We start from the raw sequence: 16,461 nt of genomic DNA on the forward strand, positions 1-16,461 counted from the left end.
TATGATAAAAACTGTTTTTTCATAAGAACCCCCCCCCCCCCGTATGGGGGTTACCCCCCCTAGTGGAACGAAAACCACCCTATGAGAATTCCTGAGCATCAAATAACGAAACTGTGCCGAATTCGGAAAGATCCAACAAAAACTGGATTTTTTGTAGGAAAACTACCATAGGGGTTGCCCCTCCCCCCAAAGAGGGACGAAAACTACCCTGCGTGAATCCCCAGGCATCAAAGAACCTCTGTGCCAAATTTTGGAAAAATCCGACAAAAACTAGATTTTTTTCAAGGACCCCCCCCCCCCCTCCTTATAAAGTGATGAAAACTACCGTGCGTGATTCTTGAGCATCTAAAAACCTCTGTGGCAAATTTAAAAAAGATCCGACAAAAACTTTTTTTTAATACGAAGAACCCTCAATGCGGGATTGTCTTTCCTCCCCCCCCCCACATAGAGAGACATAAACGACCTTGTGTGAATTCCCGAGCCTCCAATAACGAACCTCTGTGCCAAATTTGGAAAATATCCGACAAAAAAAGAAAACTCCATTATGGGGGTTTAATTAGATACCATGGGGAGTTTAATCTGCAATGATTTGTTTTACCTTTTTTAAGAAGTTGTTTGCTTGCATTTTTACATAAATAAAAATTTGCTTGACATATTTTATGTGCCTCTTTTTTCAACAATTACTTGTATTTTTTTTGATGGGGGGGGGACTGCAGGCCCGTTGTTTCAATTTTTTCCCAAATATGGCAAAGAGTCTGTACTCAATAAAATTTTTACAGAAAACCAAGTAAAACGACGGCCAGTTATGTGTAAAAACATGAATGTTCAAAAATCAAGACGGGAGGGGGGGCGTCAATTGACCCCCTGACCCCATAAATGACGGGCCTGTGAAAGTGACTATACGCATTAAAATGGGAAACTACGGTGGTAAGCTTCTGAAGTTACAATTTGATCACACGCACACGAATCTTATAGAATACAGTCGAACCTCGTTATAACGAACTTAAAGGGACCATTAAAATCGATTAAAAACGTGGTTCGCTTTTTCCGAAAACCAATAAACAATAAGACAAGGATTGCAAAAAAGTTCATTTCAGCAGTTATTTATTTTAAGCGTGTTCGAATTAACGAGGTTCGACTGTATTCTGAAAAATAAAAAAAAACTAATGTGCTCCAAAATAAAAAAAAGGAAATAAATTTTCTCAAAAATTTATGAAATTAATGTCCTTATATATGACGAAATTAATTTGACGAAACTAATGCTCTCAAAACTACGAAAATGATTGTTAATTTGACGAAACTAGAATGAAGAAATATTTTGTTACATTTGACGAAATTCGCATCCTCAAACCACTAACAAAAGCAGTTTCTTCAATTTGACGAAATGTTCGCTCGGAGCATATCCCTGGAAGTGGTTTCGTCAAAAACGAAGAAAATTTCGTCAAATTTGAAAGTCCATTTTTGAGAGTGTGTTCTGCTGCGATATCGACAAAGTCCGTCGACGAAGAAAGATTTATCTGACTGACTCTTAAGGCAGGAAACATGTATGCCTTTTCGAGCTTATTAGAGAACTCGACATTAGAGGGAGTATCTAAAACTAATAACCGAGAGAGAGTATCAGCAGCAATATTTGCAGACCCCTTAACAAAACGGATATCTGTTATCAACTGTGCAATGTTATCTAATTTCCTATTTTGCCTAGGTGAGGATTTTTCATATTTCTGGCGAAATGCAAAAGAGAGAGGCTTATGATCAGCATATACACAAAACTCTCTTCCCTCTAACATGTACTGAAAATTTTTTGTACCCGCAAAAATGGCCAACAATTCCCGAGCGTATGTGCTATAGCGGTTTTCTGTGTCGGTAAGTTTTCGAGCAAAGAAACCAAGAGGCTGAAGACCGCCATCAATTACTTAGCTAAGAGAACCTCCTATCGCGAAATCAGAGGCATCCATACATAAAACAAGTTGAGCATTGTTTGATGGATGAGCCAACGAGGTTACTTCAGCTAACTTTTTTTTAAATCCTGGCTTCGTCGGATAGGTGTATTTCTTTATGTGTTGGTCTGTGAGTATTCTTAAGGTATTCATTTAAAATAGCTTGCTTTTTTGCTGTCTTGGGAATTAATATACGATAAAAATTTATAAGACCCAAAAATGCTCACAGTTCCTTTACAGTTTTTGGTTCCTTACAATCCAAAACTTCTTGCACTTTCTCTGGTAAAGGTTTTATTCCTTTGCATGAAATTAAATGACCCAAAAATGACAGCTCAGATACTCCTAGGACACATTTTGACGTGTTTGACTGAATTTCGTACTCGTTAAGTCTTTGAAAAATTTGATCCAGGTGTCGAACATGTTCGTCTTGTGTTTTTGAAAATACCAGAATGTCATCAAGGTATGCAAAACAAAAATCCAAATCTCTCAAAAGCTCGTTAATAAAGCGTTGAAAAGACTGAGCCATGTTACAAAGCCCGAAGTTTAAGAAAGGGAATTCAAAAAGACTAGACGGAGTAGTTATTGCAGTTTTTTCAATGTCCTTTTCATGAACTGGAATTGCATGATAAGCACAAAAAATATCAAGTTTAGAAAATATTCTCTTTTCATACAATGAAGAAGAAAAATCCTGTAAATGTGGAATAGGATACCTGTCCGGGACAGTTTCTGAATTTAGCCTTCGATAATCCCCACCGGGACGTATTCCTCTTGATGTTTTGTTGACAACATGCAATGGAGAAGACCAAGGACTTTTCGAAGGTCAACAAATACCTTTTTCAATCATAAATTCGAACTCTTTTTTTAACAGTATCTAACAGCTTAGGGTGCATTCGCCTAGGTCGACTATGCACGGGTGGACCAACTGTTTCTATATGATGCACTGTGGAATATTTAACACATTTAAATTTTGGGTTAGGCATAGTTATATCTGAATATTTACCTAAAACAGCATGATAAATAGAATTTTCTACTATTACTTTGACTGCAGTCTGTTCCCTAAAGTCAGGATTTCCGCGAGAACCCAATTTGGTTATACCGTCAATTAGTCGTTTACACTTTAGATCGACTAATAAATTAAAATGTGTCAAAACATCTGCTCCAATGATGGGCATAGAGACATCTGCTATAATTAAGTGCCATTTGAATGCACGTCTGAGACCTAAACTTAACTGCAGCAGTTTTCTACCATATGTTTTATCTTTGAATGATTTGCAGCAAATAATTCAAAAGAATTTGGACAATTTTGCTGATTACCCTTGACGGGAATGCACGAAACATCACTACCCGTACCTATGAGGAACTTAGAGTTCGAACTATGATCATAAACACAGAGTCGATTTGTGGTTTTTACAAAACACATCGCCACCACCCCCCCATCGCGAATGGTAGCACTCACTAGTTTTGTTGAGCGAATGCACAAGGTTGCTTGCATTTGTTTGCTTTTTGACCAAACGATTGTGGTAGAAACAAAAATCTGAATTGCCCCGAGTATGTTGCCCGTTTCTGATGTCATTTCTATAGCGGGAGTTAGACCGCTTTCTCTAAAGCCGAGCGACCCCTCTCATGCGTTAATTTCCCAACCTGCAATGTCAACTGCGTAATTTGCTGTTGCAAGCTGTTAAGAACTGCTTGTTCGTTTTCAGACGTATTACAGAATGAAAATGCAGGACAAAAAGTTGTGTGTGGGGGGGGGAGGGGGTATCTCTCTCGGTCACAGAAATAGATAACTCACCTCAATTCCAGCTGAGAAATAGTAATCCAACATTTACGCGTCAGTCTTGAAAGTATCCATTTGTACCAGAAAACGGAAAACAGTCGTTGAGGTAGCTCCAAAATAACAGCAGGCGTAACTAGAATCAGTAACATAGCAGCACCAACTCTAACTCCCTTGATATGGTTGCATTTTCACAATTCACCGGGTCACCACTAAGGACGAGAGATGCTTATCCTTCAAAATAACATTTATTGGTGCTAAAACTACATAAACATTAAACATTAAAACGAGCAAAGGGCTACTAAAAGGTTAAAAATTAACATTTAGAAAAGTTCACTGTCGAGCAAACACACTGCACACGCTCCAAGAGAACTCCCCTTCCGACTCAGTGCACGTGTGTTATCTCCGCTCCCATTTTCACAGAGCCGAATTGAGTAGCGCGTGCGTGTTCTCTGTGGATTACCGCTGGTTATCTGGAGTTGCAAAAGACTGAAGAGGAGTCCCGGAATCCCAGTGACCTGGGGTCCCCACAGGTTCTTGGTGAACTAACTGAGATGTAATATTTTGGTAACGGAAGGACATCAAACTGTCACCTTAGTAATAAACCTATTTCACGGTTGAAAAAAAAAAGAAATTTTAAATTACTTACCGAAAAGTTTAACTAGACATTCAAAAGATAAAAATTAACCTAAATGTTATATGCTAATAGAAAGTATATTGAAATTACAGTATGTAACAAAAAAGATATTTTTTGCTCTGTAAAAACACAAAGAGAAAACTTGATTTTGCACTTGATTTTCTGAAAGTGATCAAACTATTGGGGAAAAACAGGTTAAGATCCAAGAAATTCAATTATTTCTAAAGAGAATGGTATGTGGCAAGTGACAGAATATAAATTTTTAAAATTCAAGTGTCATGTCCCTTTTTTCGTGGAATTCACCATAAACAACATCCACACACTTTTTGTTATCTAAAGCCAAGGTAACCTTGTCGTAGAAATGCAGTAAATTAGTAGCACACGATTTACCTTTTCTGAACCCATGCTGCAAGCTAGTCAACAGACTATTAGTCTCTAAGAAATTCCTAATATTAATTCATTGCATAAAATAATTTGTTGCAGACGATAGGAGATCAATGATTTAAAATGTAGTTTGTTCCTAGGTTCTTTGTTGACAAATTAATTGCAGTTGATTTTAAGAAGGATTTAAGAGGATGCTCAATTTTCCTTTTTAATTCTGTTTTTGAGTCAAAATATTTATTTTCTGCAGAGATGATAAGCATACTACTTGATTTGAATTTACGACAGAATTCTGTACAATGTTGTTATTATTCTAATATACACTGGTGTGCAAAAATTAAGGACGAAGTCGAAAAATTAGCATATCAGCTGAACGAAAAGGCAGAGCGGACAGAAAGACCAATCAGGAGATTAAGTAAGGTGATGTATGGTAGCACATGCGCAGATATGCAGGCAGAAGTAATGGGGGGAGTGTCTGAAAAGTATAAAGCATGTTGTCAGTGTAAGATCAGTAATTCTGGCAAAGAGATTGCACGCCGTATAGCAGTTAAAATCACACCGAGTTGCTGCCTCTGCGAGAAATGGCGAATAATCAATCTGTTAGACGACATCTGGATGCTTTTATCCGAGGTCGAATCATTGGATAGTTGGAGTTAGGCCGCAGTGTGACAAGTGTGGCTGCAGAGTTCGGAATTGCTCACAGCATCGTTTCACGACTTTGGAGACAATTTCAAACTACAGGAACAGCTATCCGGGGGTTCTGTAGTGGTCGTCCACGAGGAACCACACCCGCAGATGACCGGTATATTGTCTTACAGGCCAGAAGAAACAGGCGGCAGACAGCGGGAGAAATCGCTAGACACACGACACAGGCGACTGGACGACCGATATCGCGTTTTACCGTGGCCAGAAGACTGCACGGTGGTGGTCTTTTTGCACGACGCCCTATACGGTGTGTACCTCTAACGCCTGCCCATCAGAGAAGGCGTTTTCTGTGGTGCCGGGAACACCGGAATTGGAGAGACAATGAATGGGGACGAGTACTCTTTACAGATGAGAGCAGATTCAGTCTGAGTAGCGATTCTCATCGCATACTCATCTGGAGAGAGCGGGGAAGCCGCAATCATCCCTCGAACATCATTGAAAGGGACAGGTATGGAGGTCGCGGTGTTCTCGTTTGGGGAGGCATCATGCTTGGTAGTCGTACAGACCTTCACATCTTCGACGCAGGTTCAGTCAACGGTACCCGTTATTGTAACGAGATTCTTCTTCCATATGTGCGTCTTTTTAGAGGCGCTATGGGTCCGCAGTTCCTTTTCATGGACGACAATGCACCATGTCATCGCACAGTAGCTGCCGAACAGCTCTTAGAGAGTGAGGATATTGAACTAATGGAATGGCCGGCACGATCTGCGGACCTCAATCCCATCGAGCATGTATGGGATTTTCTAGGCAGAGGCTTGGCAGCTCGTACCTTACCACCAGTAACGATTCGGGAGCTTCGATTGGCGGTGCAAGACGAATGGGCAGCAATGCCTCAACAACTCATTGACACCCTCATTCTCAGCATGGGCAGACGCTGTGAAACCTGTCTAGCAGTCGGGGGAGATCATATCCCCTACTAAAGACCGGATGTTTCTTGCTGGACACCCATCACAGGGATGTTTCGGCCTTCAGTCACCTTGCGCTCCATGCTACTTTTTCAATAAAGCTTCTTTTTATCCCTCTGATTTCTCTTTTAGTAAGTGTTGCTTACATTACACGTGTCCTTACGTATTGGGGATCTTACGGTATTAAATGTGTTGATTTGGAAAGCTTTTGTACAAAGTTATCTTGAAAAAACCGTCTCGTCCTTAATTTTTGCACACCAGTGTACATTCATACATAAATTACAAACTCAAAACTTGACAGCAAATCAATTCCTGATCTGTTAGACGTAACACTCAAATTTGAAATTTCGCGAAGGAGGCAATATTTTGTAGTTGCAATTGTAGCAAAAGATACCAGAATAAATAATAATAAAGATGTTGAAGACGTGTCGGTCACAACAGAATGCCCACAATTTGGTAATGGCCATAATGGATACTTTTTGACCCGCCTGCTGGCTAAAACTTATACAGAGTGCTCACATAGTTTTCTCATTTTATAATATTTTATTGCTTAAGAAGCTAAACATATTGCCTAACTATATCAATATGATTAGGCAAAATGTTTGTTTCGATATGTCGTAAGGGGCCATTCATTAATTGCGTAAGGGTCCCAAGGAGTGAGGGGGTGAAAAAATCTCTACACAGCCTTCCTTTGAGGAGGGGGGGGGGTCCATCCCATTCTTATGTAATATTTTTCAAGTCGATATTTAATATTAGGAATTACGCAGTCAAGTAGCAGGGATCTTATTTCATTTGCGTCCGGAAGGTAAAAAACGTATTAGCATGAGCTTTTATTTTAACTTGTTTTGCAAGGAATGAATAGTGTAAAATAGAGTAACAGAATCGCACTATCAATCGCCTGTTTGATTTTTAATTAGTATTGCATTCATATACAAAAAAAAAAAAGCGAAAAAACATTTAGTCTAGTTTCAAAATGTTTAGTAAATACTTCTTCACACAAAAATGATTTAAAAAAATAACGAAATGGAATCTTACGTAAGAGTAGGAGGGATGGAATTGTAAAATCTTACATACCCTTACATGTGGGTAAAGAGGTCGAAAATTGCCAAACTCATCCTTACGTTTGAATGTCCCATAAAAGCATTTACAATTTCTTAGTAAAATTACTTACGATAGTTAAATGTCATGTGAGCGACCTAGGGAACATGAATAATCTCAATGCTGTTTCAATTTTCGTTACATATTGTTCAATATTTGGGGCTTTATACAAGACACAGCAACTTTTATATAGACCTTTATAAATTTCAACGTCTTCAAATCACATTGCAGACACTTTGCACTTTATGTACCTTCAATAGAACAATTCATGCAATAATATCAGGTAAAAAACAGCCAAGAGTTAGTTAATTCATAGCGAGAACAGGAGCACCACTTTGCTGTCCTTTCAGCTAGCAAAGCAGCTGTGCTCACATCGATTTTTCTGATGCAAGTAGATGAGTGACAAAATAATATGCAAATTTATTGAAATATGACACAAAATTTATAAATAACACCTTTTGACTTAATTAAAGATTGCATGCGGCGTTGGATGGAGTCAAAGAGGTCATGAAGAACATTTAATAGAATATGAAGTCATTTTTCATTTAGATAAGTTTGTGATTTCAAAAGCGTAGAGTAAGAAGAATGTCAAGTACGGAGATTTTACTCCAAGTATCCCAACAAAGGTTTAAAATTGCTGTCAGGAAAATGAAGAGTGTAACAAAGATTTTGAATTTAGATTTAGGGGGAGAACTTAAGCTGCAGCTTTTTTTTTTGTTTTAGCATAGAAAATAACCCATATGGTTCGACAAACTGCGGTAGACTCTACAGTCCCTTTTTGGAATAGAAAAATACTGTGTTTCTCACCGCAACCATGAAACAAAAAGTCAACGGGACGCCAGAGGACGACAGTCCTTTTCCCTTAATTCCCAGAAACAAACATCTTCTGCTGAAACAGAAAATTCAAAAGAAAAACAATAACGAACAACAGAACAAAATTTCTATAACACAAAAAAATCCCAAAAATATCTTTTTTTTTTATATTTATTTCAATAATAAGAAAATGTCCAATCATTTTGCTCAGAATGGTTACTTTAATTATTCTGTCCCAGAATACAGATCATATTCAGTTTGCTTTGTCCAGACAGTTATCTCCGGTCAATATTTGAATATACAGAACATATACTCACTAGCCCGCTCATGATAATGTTAAATTCCAATAAAAGCTTTTTTACGCCCAGGGCATTCCCGTTTACAATGTTATTCAAATGGCCACGTATTTCCACCTGTGGAATCCCTTCCCCCAAACAAGACGAAACAAGGTTGAGTCTAAAGGAGATATTCCCTTGTTTACCATGACAAGTGAAGTTTCAGTTCCACCCACATTCCTTTCCGTTTACGCGTCATTAGAGTCACGTGGAGTTGTGGAGATTTCATTTATAGATGTATTTAATTGCAATGAAGAAAAGGTGTTTTGGGATTATTAAACATTCTCCAAAATAAATTATTTGAGATCAGAAAATATAGCCAATTTTGAAAAGTATTAATAATAATAGTAGTAATAAATTTTTTTGTTGACATTATTTTTGTGAATTACGGTATATTTTTCCGTTTAGAAACTATTAAATTTTCACCGCTTGTACGAATAAAGCTTTGCAGAATCAAATATTTCCCCATAGACGCAATGTTAAAGATCCCCACTTAATACAGTTATTTCCCCAGTATAAACGAATAATATTGGTCAGTTTGGCAAATATTTTTTCCGAGAAAAGTTTTGAACAAATAAAAGATAACTTAAGAAAGAACAGTTATTTACTTAAAAATATAAATTTATATTTTCCGCCAACAAAAGGCGAGAAAAACATCGTTCACATTTTCACATTCCATCAAAAAAAAAAAAAAAACAGTAGATAGCGCTGACGATAGTTAAATTAACACAAAGAAATATAAACATTACAGACAATAACAAGATGATAAATATTTGATGTCAAACACGGCAGACGATGGGGGAGGGGGAGGGGGGATAAAAAAAAATTCCTAAAAAGACATTGAGAAAATAATTTAGTGAGAAAGTTCTAAAATAAAGATTTTATAGTTAAAGTTGTAAGTTATTTTTTCAAAATTTTGATACGTACTTCTAATATATACATTGGTGGACAAAATTAAGAGATGGAAGACCTTTTCCCAAATATCTCGAGAAATACCGGATAAAAATTAATGAAATTTGGTATGGATATAACTTATGGTATGACAATAATGTGTGCAAAGCAAAAGCTAAAGTGCCGTTCATTGGCAAGAGTTGTTGCCAAAAGTCCTATGTGGACTGAATTTCATGATGGAAAATGGCAGTGAAAGTGAGGTTTGTATGGTGTGTGGCCGCCTCTAGTGTGGTGAATGGTCACCTTTGACAGATAGACAGCATGCACAACGAGTATTTATTCTGTTAATAAGAGAATTAAGGCGTGCTTGTGGAAGACCCTCCCACTCTCACACCAGAGCAGTTTTTAATCTCGGAATGGTTCTGGATGGGAGTTGGCGTATCGCAATATCTCTACCACGAGCATCGCAAGCGTGTTCGAAGGGGTTAAGGTCAGGATATTCGGGTGACCAATTCATTCGACGAATATCTTTGCTTTCCACATGCTCCTTAACCAGGATAGCCCCATGTGGGCAATGTTGTCCATAAAAATGAATTCAGGGCCAACAGCACTCCTGGAAAGACGCACATAGAGTTGTAGGATCTCTTGCCTGTACCTCTGGGATTTCCTGGAACCAGTGTCAAACACATGGAGTGGTATGCGGGTATCTTGCACTCCTCCACCAACATAATGGCCCCTTTCCATATATTACTGGGATGGTATCGAGTCCCAGGTTGCCTCCATATGAACATTCGCCGAGAATCAGGTTGTAGACTGAATCTGGATTTATCTGTGATAAGAACATTAGCCCATTGGAGCTGTGTCCAGAGTTAGTGCTGTCTGCACCATTGTACACGCTCTCTTTTGTGGGAGGGAGTAAGTGGGATGCAAATGGTGAACTTCCTGGCATACAACCCTCTTTCACCGAACCTCCTGGCAACTGTAATCCTAGAAACGAATGTTCCTTTGGCAGCAGCGAGGTCCCTAGACTAGTCGAGTCGCTGTAGACGTCCTCTGGTGCTTGTCTGTAAGTAACAAATACTGGTCTTTATTGGACGTTGCTGCTCTCGGACGACCTTGTCCGTGTCTTCTGGACATAGTCCCGTTGTTTTTAAACTGACTCCACAAATTCTAACCAACGCTTGGAGTTACACTGAATTCCCTAGCAACCTGAGCTTGGCCCTGTTCTGCTTCAATTCTAAATACAATTCTCTAGGTCATGTCTAGGTCATGTCAAAAGAAAAAAAAAATATCATAAAACTTCGAAAGCTAGTACTACTCCAATTCCGAGCAGCAGCGAGGTCCCTAGACAGTCGAGTCGCTGTAGACGTCCTCTGGTGCTTGTCTGTAAGTAACAAATACTGGTCTTTATTGGACGTTGCTGCTCTCGGACGATCTTGTCCGTGTCTTCTGGACATAGTCCCGTTGTTTTTAAACTGACTCCACAAACTCTAACCAACGCTTGGAGTTACACTGAATTCCCTAGCAACCTGAGTTTGGCCCTGTTCTGCTTCAATTCTAAATACAATTCTCAACCTCATACATTCGTCTAAACGTAATGTTCACTCATTTCACCTAAAAATAAAAAAAATAAAAAAATGTATCATAAAACTTCGAAAGCTAGTACTACTCCAATTCCGAGCAGCAGCGAGGTCTCTAGACAGTCGAGTCGCTGTAGACGTCCTCTGGTGCTTGTCTGTAAGTAACAAATACTGGTCTTTATTGGACGTTGCTGCTCTTGGACGACCTTGTCCGTGTCTTCTGGACATAGTCCCGTTGTTTTTAAACTGACTCCACAAATTCTAACCAACGCTTGGAGTTACACTGAATTCCCTAGCAACCTGAGCTTGGCCCTGTTCTGCTTCAATTCTAAATACAATTCTCAACCTCATACATTCGTCTAAACGTAATGTTCACTCATTTCACCTAAAAATAAAAAAAATAAAAAAAAATATTAAAGAAACACAATACAAATCGCTACTGTGTTGCAGAGTGGAATGAGCTAAGCAGCTGGCTGCAGACCTTTAAATCTCTTTCTGGCTTTAGTAACGCCCACAAGATTACGTTAACTCATCTCAGCGACACCAGCACCATAGTGCCATTATATGGCAACCAACTGTCCTGGTTTTATGTGATATTTTCCGAAAAATGTGTGAAAATGCCTTCCATCTCTTAATTTTGTCCACCAGTGTACTTTAGGACTTTAACCAGGCGTATGGGGGAGGGTTACCAAACCGATTTCTCGTGAAATTTATATGGTCAATGAAGTTTGATTTCATTTGTTTATTTATTGATTTTTATTACAATTGGTTATTTAGAGGAATGATGCTGCTTTAAGGACATTAACATGCAAATGTAAAAAATGACGTATCTATATTAAATGATGGAAAGAAATCCGACTATTCTTCTTTTCTGATAAAGTATTCAATGTCTTTACAACAGCTCAAAAGAATAGATTAGATGCGCGTACTTTTTTACTCGCATTCGAAGTGAGCTAAATTTAGAGTTGCACTTTCAAATTTAAAGAATTTTAATATTTTTGATAGCGTGAGTCGGGTATTTATAAAATTTGAAGGAAAATTTGCTTCGCTGTATCGTTTCGTAAAAAAGGATGTTCGCAATAATTACAATATAAATAATAAATACTGAAAATAAAGTCCTGAGTTTTTACAATTTTTCAATAACAATTATGTCTTTTATTTTTCAAGTGAAGTGCGAAAATAAATAAATGGAAAAAATATAACAGTAATAACCATTTTTTTTAGCAAAAAAAGGTAATTAAAAGCATTTTTTGGAATAGTTTTAGAAAATTTCGGAGGAGGTTTGAACCCTGAAAAACCAATTCCTTATATACTTAATTGCTGTACTATTTACTAGTATTCAATTACAAATGTTTTCAGTGAAGGTATCAGAAATTGTTGGTTTTAGTCGAGACTTTCACTTTTATGCGCGTATTTTTAGCAAAGTTTTTAATGTAACTAAAAAGCAAAAACAGAATTAACAAAATATTTGTTCGTAACAAAATAATCGTTTAGTGGTCCTCTTTTCTTTTCATTTCATTTGTTTACATTTCAAAAAATAGTATCAATTTCTCAGCGCAAAAATGCTCTTATGATTGAATTGTTTTTTCTTTGTGTCATGGAATATTTTGAGATTTTTTTAAAAAATTACTTCTCCACTATATATGGTTTGAAAAAAAAATGTCTTCAATTGTTCATATGTGCCCCTATGAGTTCAGGGGAGGCACGAATGAAGTCTTTCCTGGGGCACATATGAGCACAATTTAACAATGCAGGACAGGCGTCATATTTTGAAGAAAAACTCTTCAATTTGAAACATACACGAATATACTAATTACATTGAATGTTTTGTAATCTATACTGCATCAGTTTAAAGTGTACAGTAATTGTGTCAATAAGGCTTGGAGTAATCGTCGATTACGTAATCGTAATCTGAGTAATCGATTATGTTTTGTGTAATCATAACTATAATCGTAATCTGTCAATGGGATACTACTGTAATCGTAATCGAAATAATAATCGGGATTTTCTTGCCTAATCGTAACTGTAATCTAAGTAAAAGAAATCGTAATTTAGATTTGTAATCGTGTAATCTTGACTTTCTGAAAGTGAAAACATTTAAGCCGTCCTTTTTACTATTGTATGTAAAGATAAGATACTTCAATAATAACATAGAAAACGACTTTAAGCTATTCAGTGCTCGTCCCAGATCCTGGATCGTACCTGTTTGCAAAGGAGAGTCATAAATCGAGACCTGTCTTAAGTAGTTTAACTACTTAAGATAGGTCTCGATTGTGGTACCACAGGGTACTAATAGTACCCTGGTACCACAGGGTATTAGTACCACAGGGTACTAATAGTATCCTGTGGGTGGCCTCTCAGGGCCTCTTCTTGGGAATATCTTCCCAAATACTACTACAATTGGTCATCCATCTATTCCCCTTTTCATCTGTCAATGTTAGGCAAACAAGCAAAGCACATTGTCGCCTCAAAATCTTATTTTAACAGAAAAAATACAATGATATCAAAAGTACAAAAATTTCGCGCAACAAAAAGCTTTTGGTTTTTTTCTTATACTTTCATAAGAAAGTAGTAAACGACTGAGAAAAAAAAATTGTCAAAAGAAAAGCGAATTTGCATTTGTGTTTCAGTGATTCTTTAAACACCCTTTATTTTTTGCTATATGACACCTAATCTAAACCCTGGTAAATAAGTTTATTTTTTTTTGTACGTTTTCAAAATAATTTCTCGTATAGTTTTATCTTAAATTGATTTGTTATATGTTTACTACTGATATTATTTTTAGTTAATAAGTATATGAAAGGAAAAAGCTTGCATTTATAGATTTTATAAAATGTGTTTACACTTTTTTTGTATGAATAACTTATTTTAACACAAATTCTGAAATTTAATTTTTCTTTCTATGGCTACTTTTTTAAAGTGAGAATAATTGCAATTCACTGCTGTATTAAAACTGTAATATATAAGGGTCATTCTTCAAAAAATGTAACTTTTCTGTCACACGCCTTAAACAGTAAAATTTTTAAGGAACAATTCTTTCAACAATGGTTTTTAATTTCATCAAAAATATATCTATTTAAAACTGACAACATTTTTTTTAATAATAATTTTTATTTAAGTATATTTTTGGTTCACAACATGGGAATTCTCACTTCCGTGGTATGTCACACACCTGGTGTGACTGTTTATGTTGCTTAATAACTTGTTTAATTAAAAGTATATACTTATTTATTTATTATTCCTTTCACAAGTGTCTCAAGTACTAATTGTTTAAGCATATTTAATTTTTTTAATATTGTGTTTTAGTTCGTTTTAGTAGGACAAGGAGTCATGTCACACAATAAATTCTCACCTCCGTTACCTAAACACAAAATGCCATTCCTCATTGGGAGTCCCCTTGTTTATTTTTAGCCATAATTGAAGTTGTGAGATTTTTGTCGGAAAACAAGGAGATAGATTTTGCTGTAAAAACTTTGAGTGGTTATTCTGACTTCTCACTTCCGTGAACTCAAATTTCTGGGATGTAAATTAATGTAAAAAAAGAAGTGAACATGTTTTCATATGCTTGATACGTTCATATTGTAGCAACGAAGAAAAAATCTATTTCCCTGAAAAATGTATCCATTAGGCCTATATTAATGGAAAATTCCTCACCTCCGTGAATCTTACCTCCATGACAGACCATATCAATGTCATTATTTGTGAGGTGAAAGTAAATGATGGAGGTTAAATACGTCAATCTTAGACATTCTACTAGAAGTATAAATTGCCAGTATGTTCTCAAATTTACTAAATATTAATTTTAACATACATTTGAAACTACTAATTAAGCCGTACTTTAAGAGAGCTTAATATTATATTCCCACTAATCATTAAAATAACTGATTGTTTGCACAATTAACAAAATTACTACTTTTATATTAAATTGGTCTCGATTTTTAAATATTAAAAGTGTTTTTCTTTTTTTTTATTTCCGTGAACAAGGCTTTTATTTATTTATTTATTTTCATTTATGGGTAAAACAATTAGAACTTAGCTGGACCATTGTTTTTGCTTACGTCTAGTAGGTAACACTTTCATTTAAGAATGAAAATATATATATATATATATATATATATATATATATATATATATATATATATATATATATATATATATATAAGAAAACAAAAGGTTTCGAAATTGAAAAATATTTGCGTTCAAAAGTTACGTTTTCTGGAGAATGACCCATAAATAATATAACTATGTTTTTCTTGTTAAATAAAATGCCATGTACACACTAGTGCCGAAGCAGTAAGTCTCTTTTCATTTTCAATCTGCCTCTTATATCCCTTTAAATATTTTTTCTTGTTAAACAAATGCCGCAAAGATTATAGAAGCCGAAACTATGAGGCTCGAGTGTGTTTCATTAGTCTGATTAACCTCACACAGTGCAGAGCATAAGTCGAAATTACATTCAGTCTAAATTCTTATAATAAGTTTAAGTCTACATTAACCCCCTATTACTGCTAATTTATAGCCTTGTAATTTTCTGTCAAATTTTTAAAATGATCCATAAATATGGGATTTTTTCCTGTTTCAGCATCCTAATCAATAGATGTACAAAAGCTACTAAAATCATTGTAATTTAATAGTTAAAAATCTGCTGCCCTTGAGGAAAATTATGATGTATTTCAATTGCGGGTGTTGGAAACGAAGTTATGACGTAAAAGATACAAAAGAAGATGAAAACAAAAAGTCCATGAAAGACCCGTTTGGTAAGTAATGCATTTACAATTAAAAAATAAACATTTACAACGTAGTAAATGATTATTTTACTACGTAAATGTTTGCACTTATTAAGAGATAAATATACTCGTCGAATGCAGGGTATATCAAAAAATACGTTTTTTGGAAATTCAAAGTTTTAAGCTAATAAAAAGAGACCCCTTTAGGAATCCACACAGGACGAAAAAAAAATGTCAAATTAAAGAAAATATATTTAAGTCTTCAGAAAAAATCGCAAAGTTTAAAAGTTTTTTCAAAAGTTTGAGTTTTATCTGTACCATATTTATGCAGATAAAAAAAATCTTAAATTTTTTTTACATGGCGATATTTTTTATTTTATTAATATTATTATTTTATTTTATTTATTTATTTTGCACTGTTCAAACTTGAACTGAATAATACTCAAAAAGAAAAATGAGATATAAGAATGCAGTACCAAAAAAAAAAACCTAATTCCGAACTAAAAAAAAAATCGTACGAATTCGAAATTCCCCAAAATATTAATAGAGGGAGGTAATGATTCAATATGAGCTTAATAAAAGAATGAAATATCTATGCAATGTTTATGAATAATTGCAAAAATGCGTCGAATAAAGTTGCATAACACAGTTAAATACAGCTTAAAGAAAAGTTCTTTT

The 16,461-nt window shown here is 35.7% G+C and overlaps 1 protein-coding gene across 1 annotated transcript in view; it reads left to right on the plus strand.

The window, feature by feature from the left end:
• Positions 1-16,461, plus strand: part of LOC129220065 (putative inorganic phosphate cotransporter) — an 80,883-nt gene that overhangs the window by 16,512 nt on the left and 47,910 nt on the right. The window contains exon 2 of the mRNA XM_054854404.1: positions 15,639-15,813. Coding sequence (XP_054710379.1) covers positions 15,720-15,813 — 94 coding nt within the window. The 5' untranslated portion in view covers positions 15,639-15,719. The remainder of the gene's footprint in view (positions 1-15,638; positions 15,814-16,461) is intronic.

This window comes from Uloborus diversus, chromosome 4 (genome assembly GCF_026930045.1).
Source record: "Uloborus diversus isolate 005 chromosome 4, Udiv.v.3.1, whole genome shotgun sequence".
Taxonomy (NCBI): Eukaryota; Metazoa; Arthropoda; class Arachnida; order Araneae; family Uloboridae; genus Uloborus; species Uloborus diversus.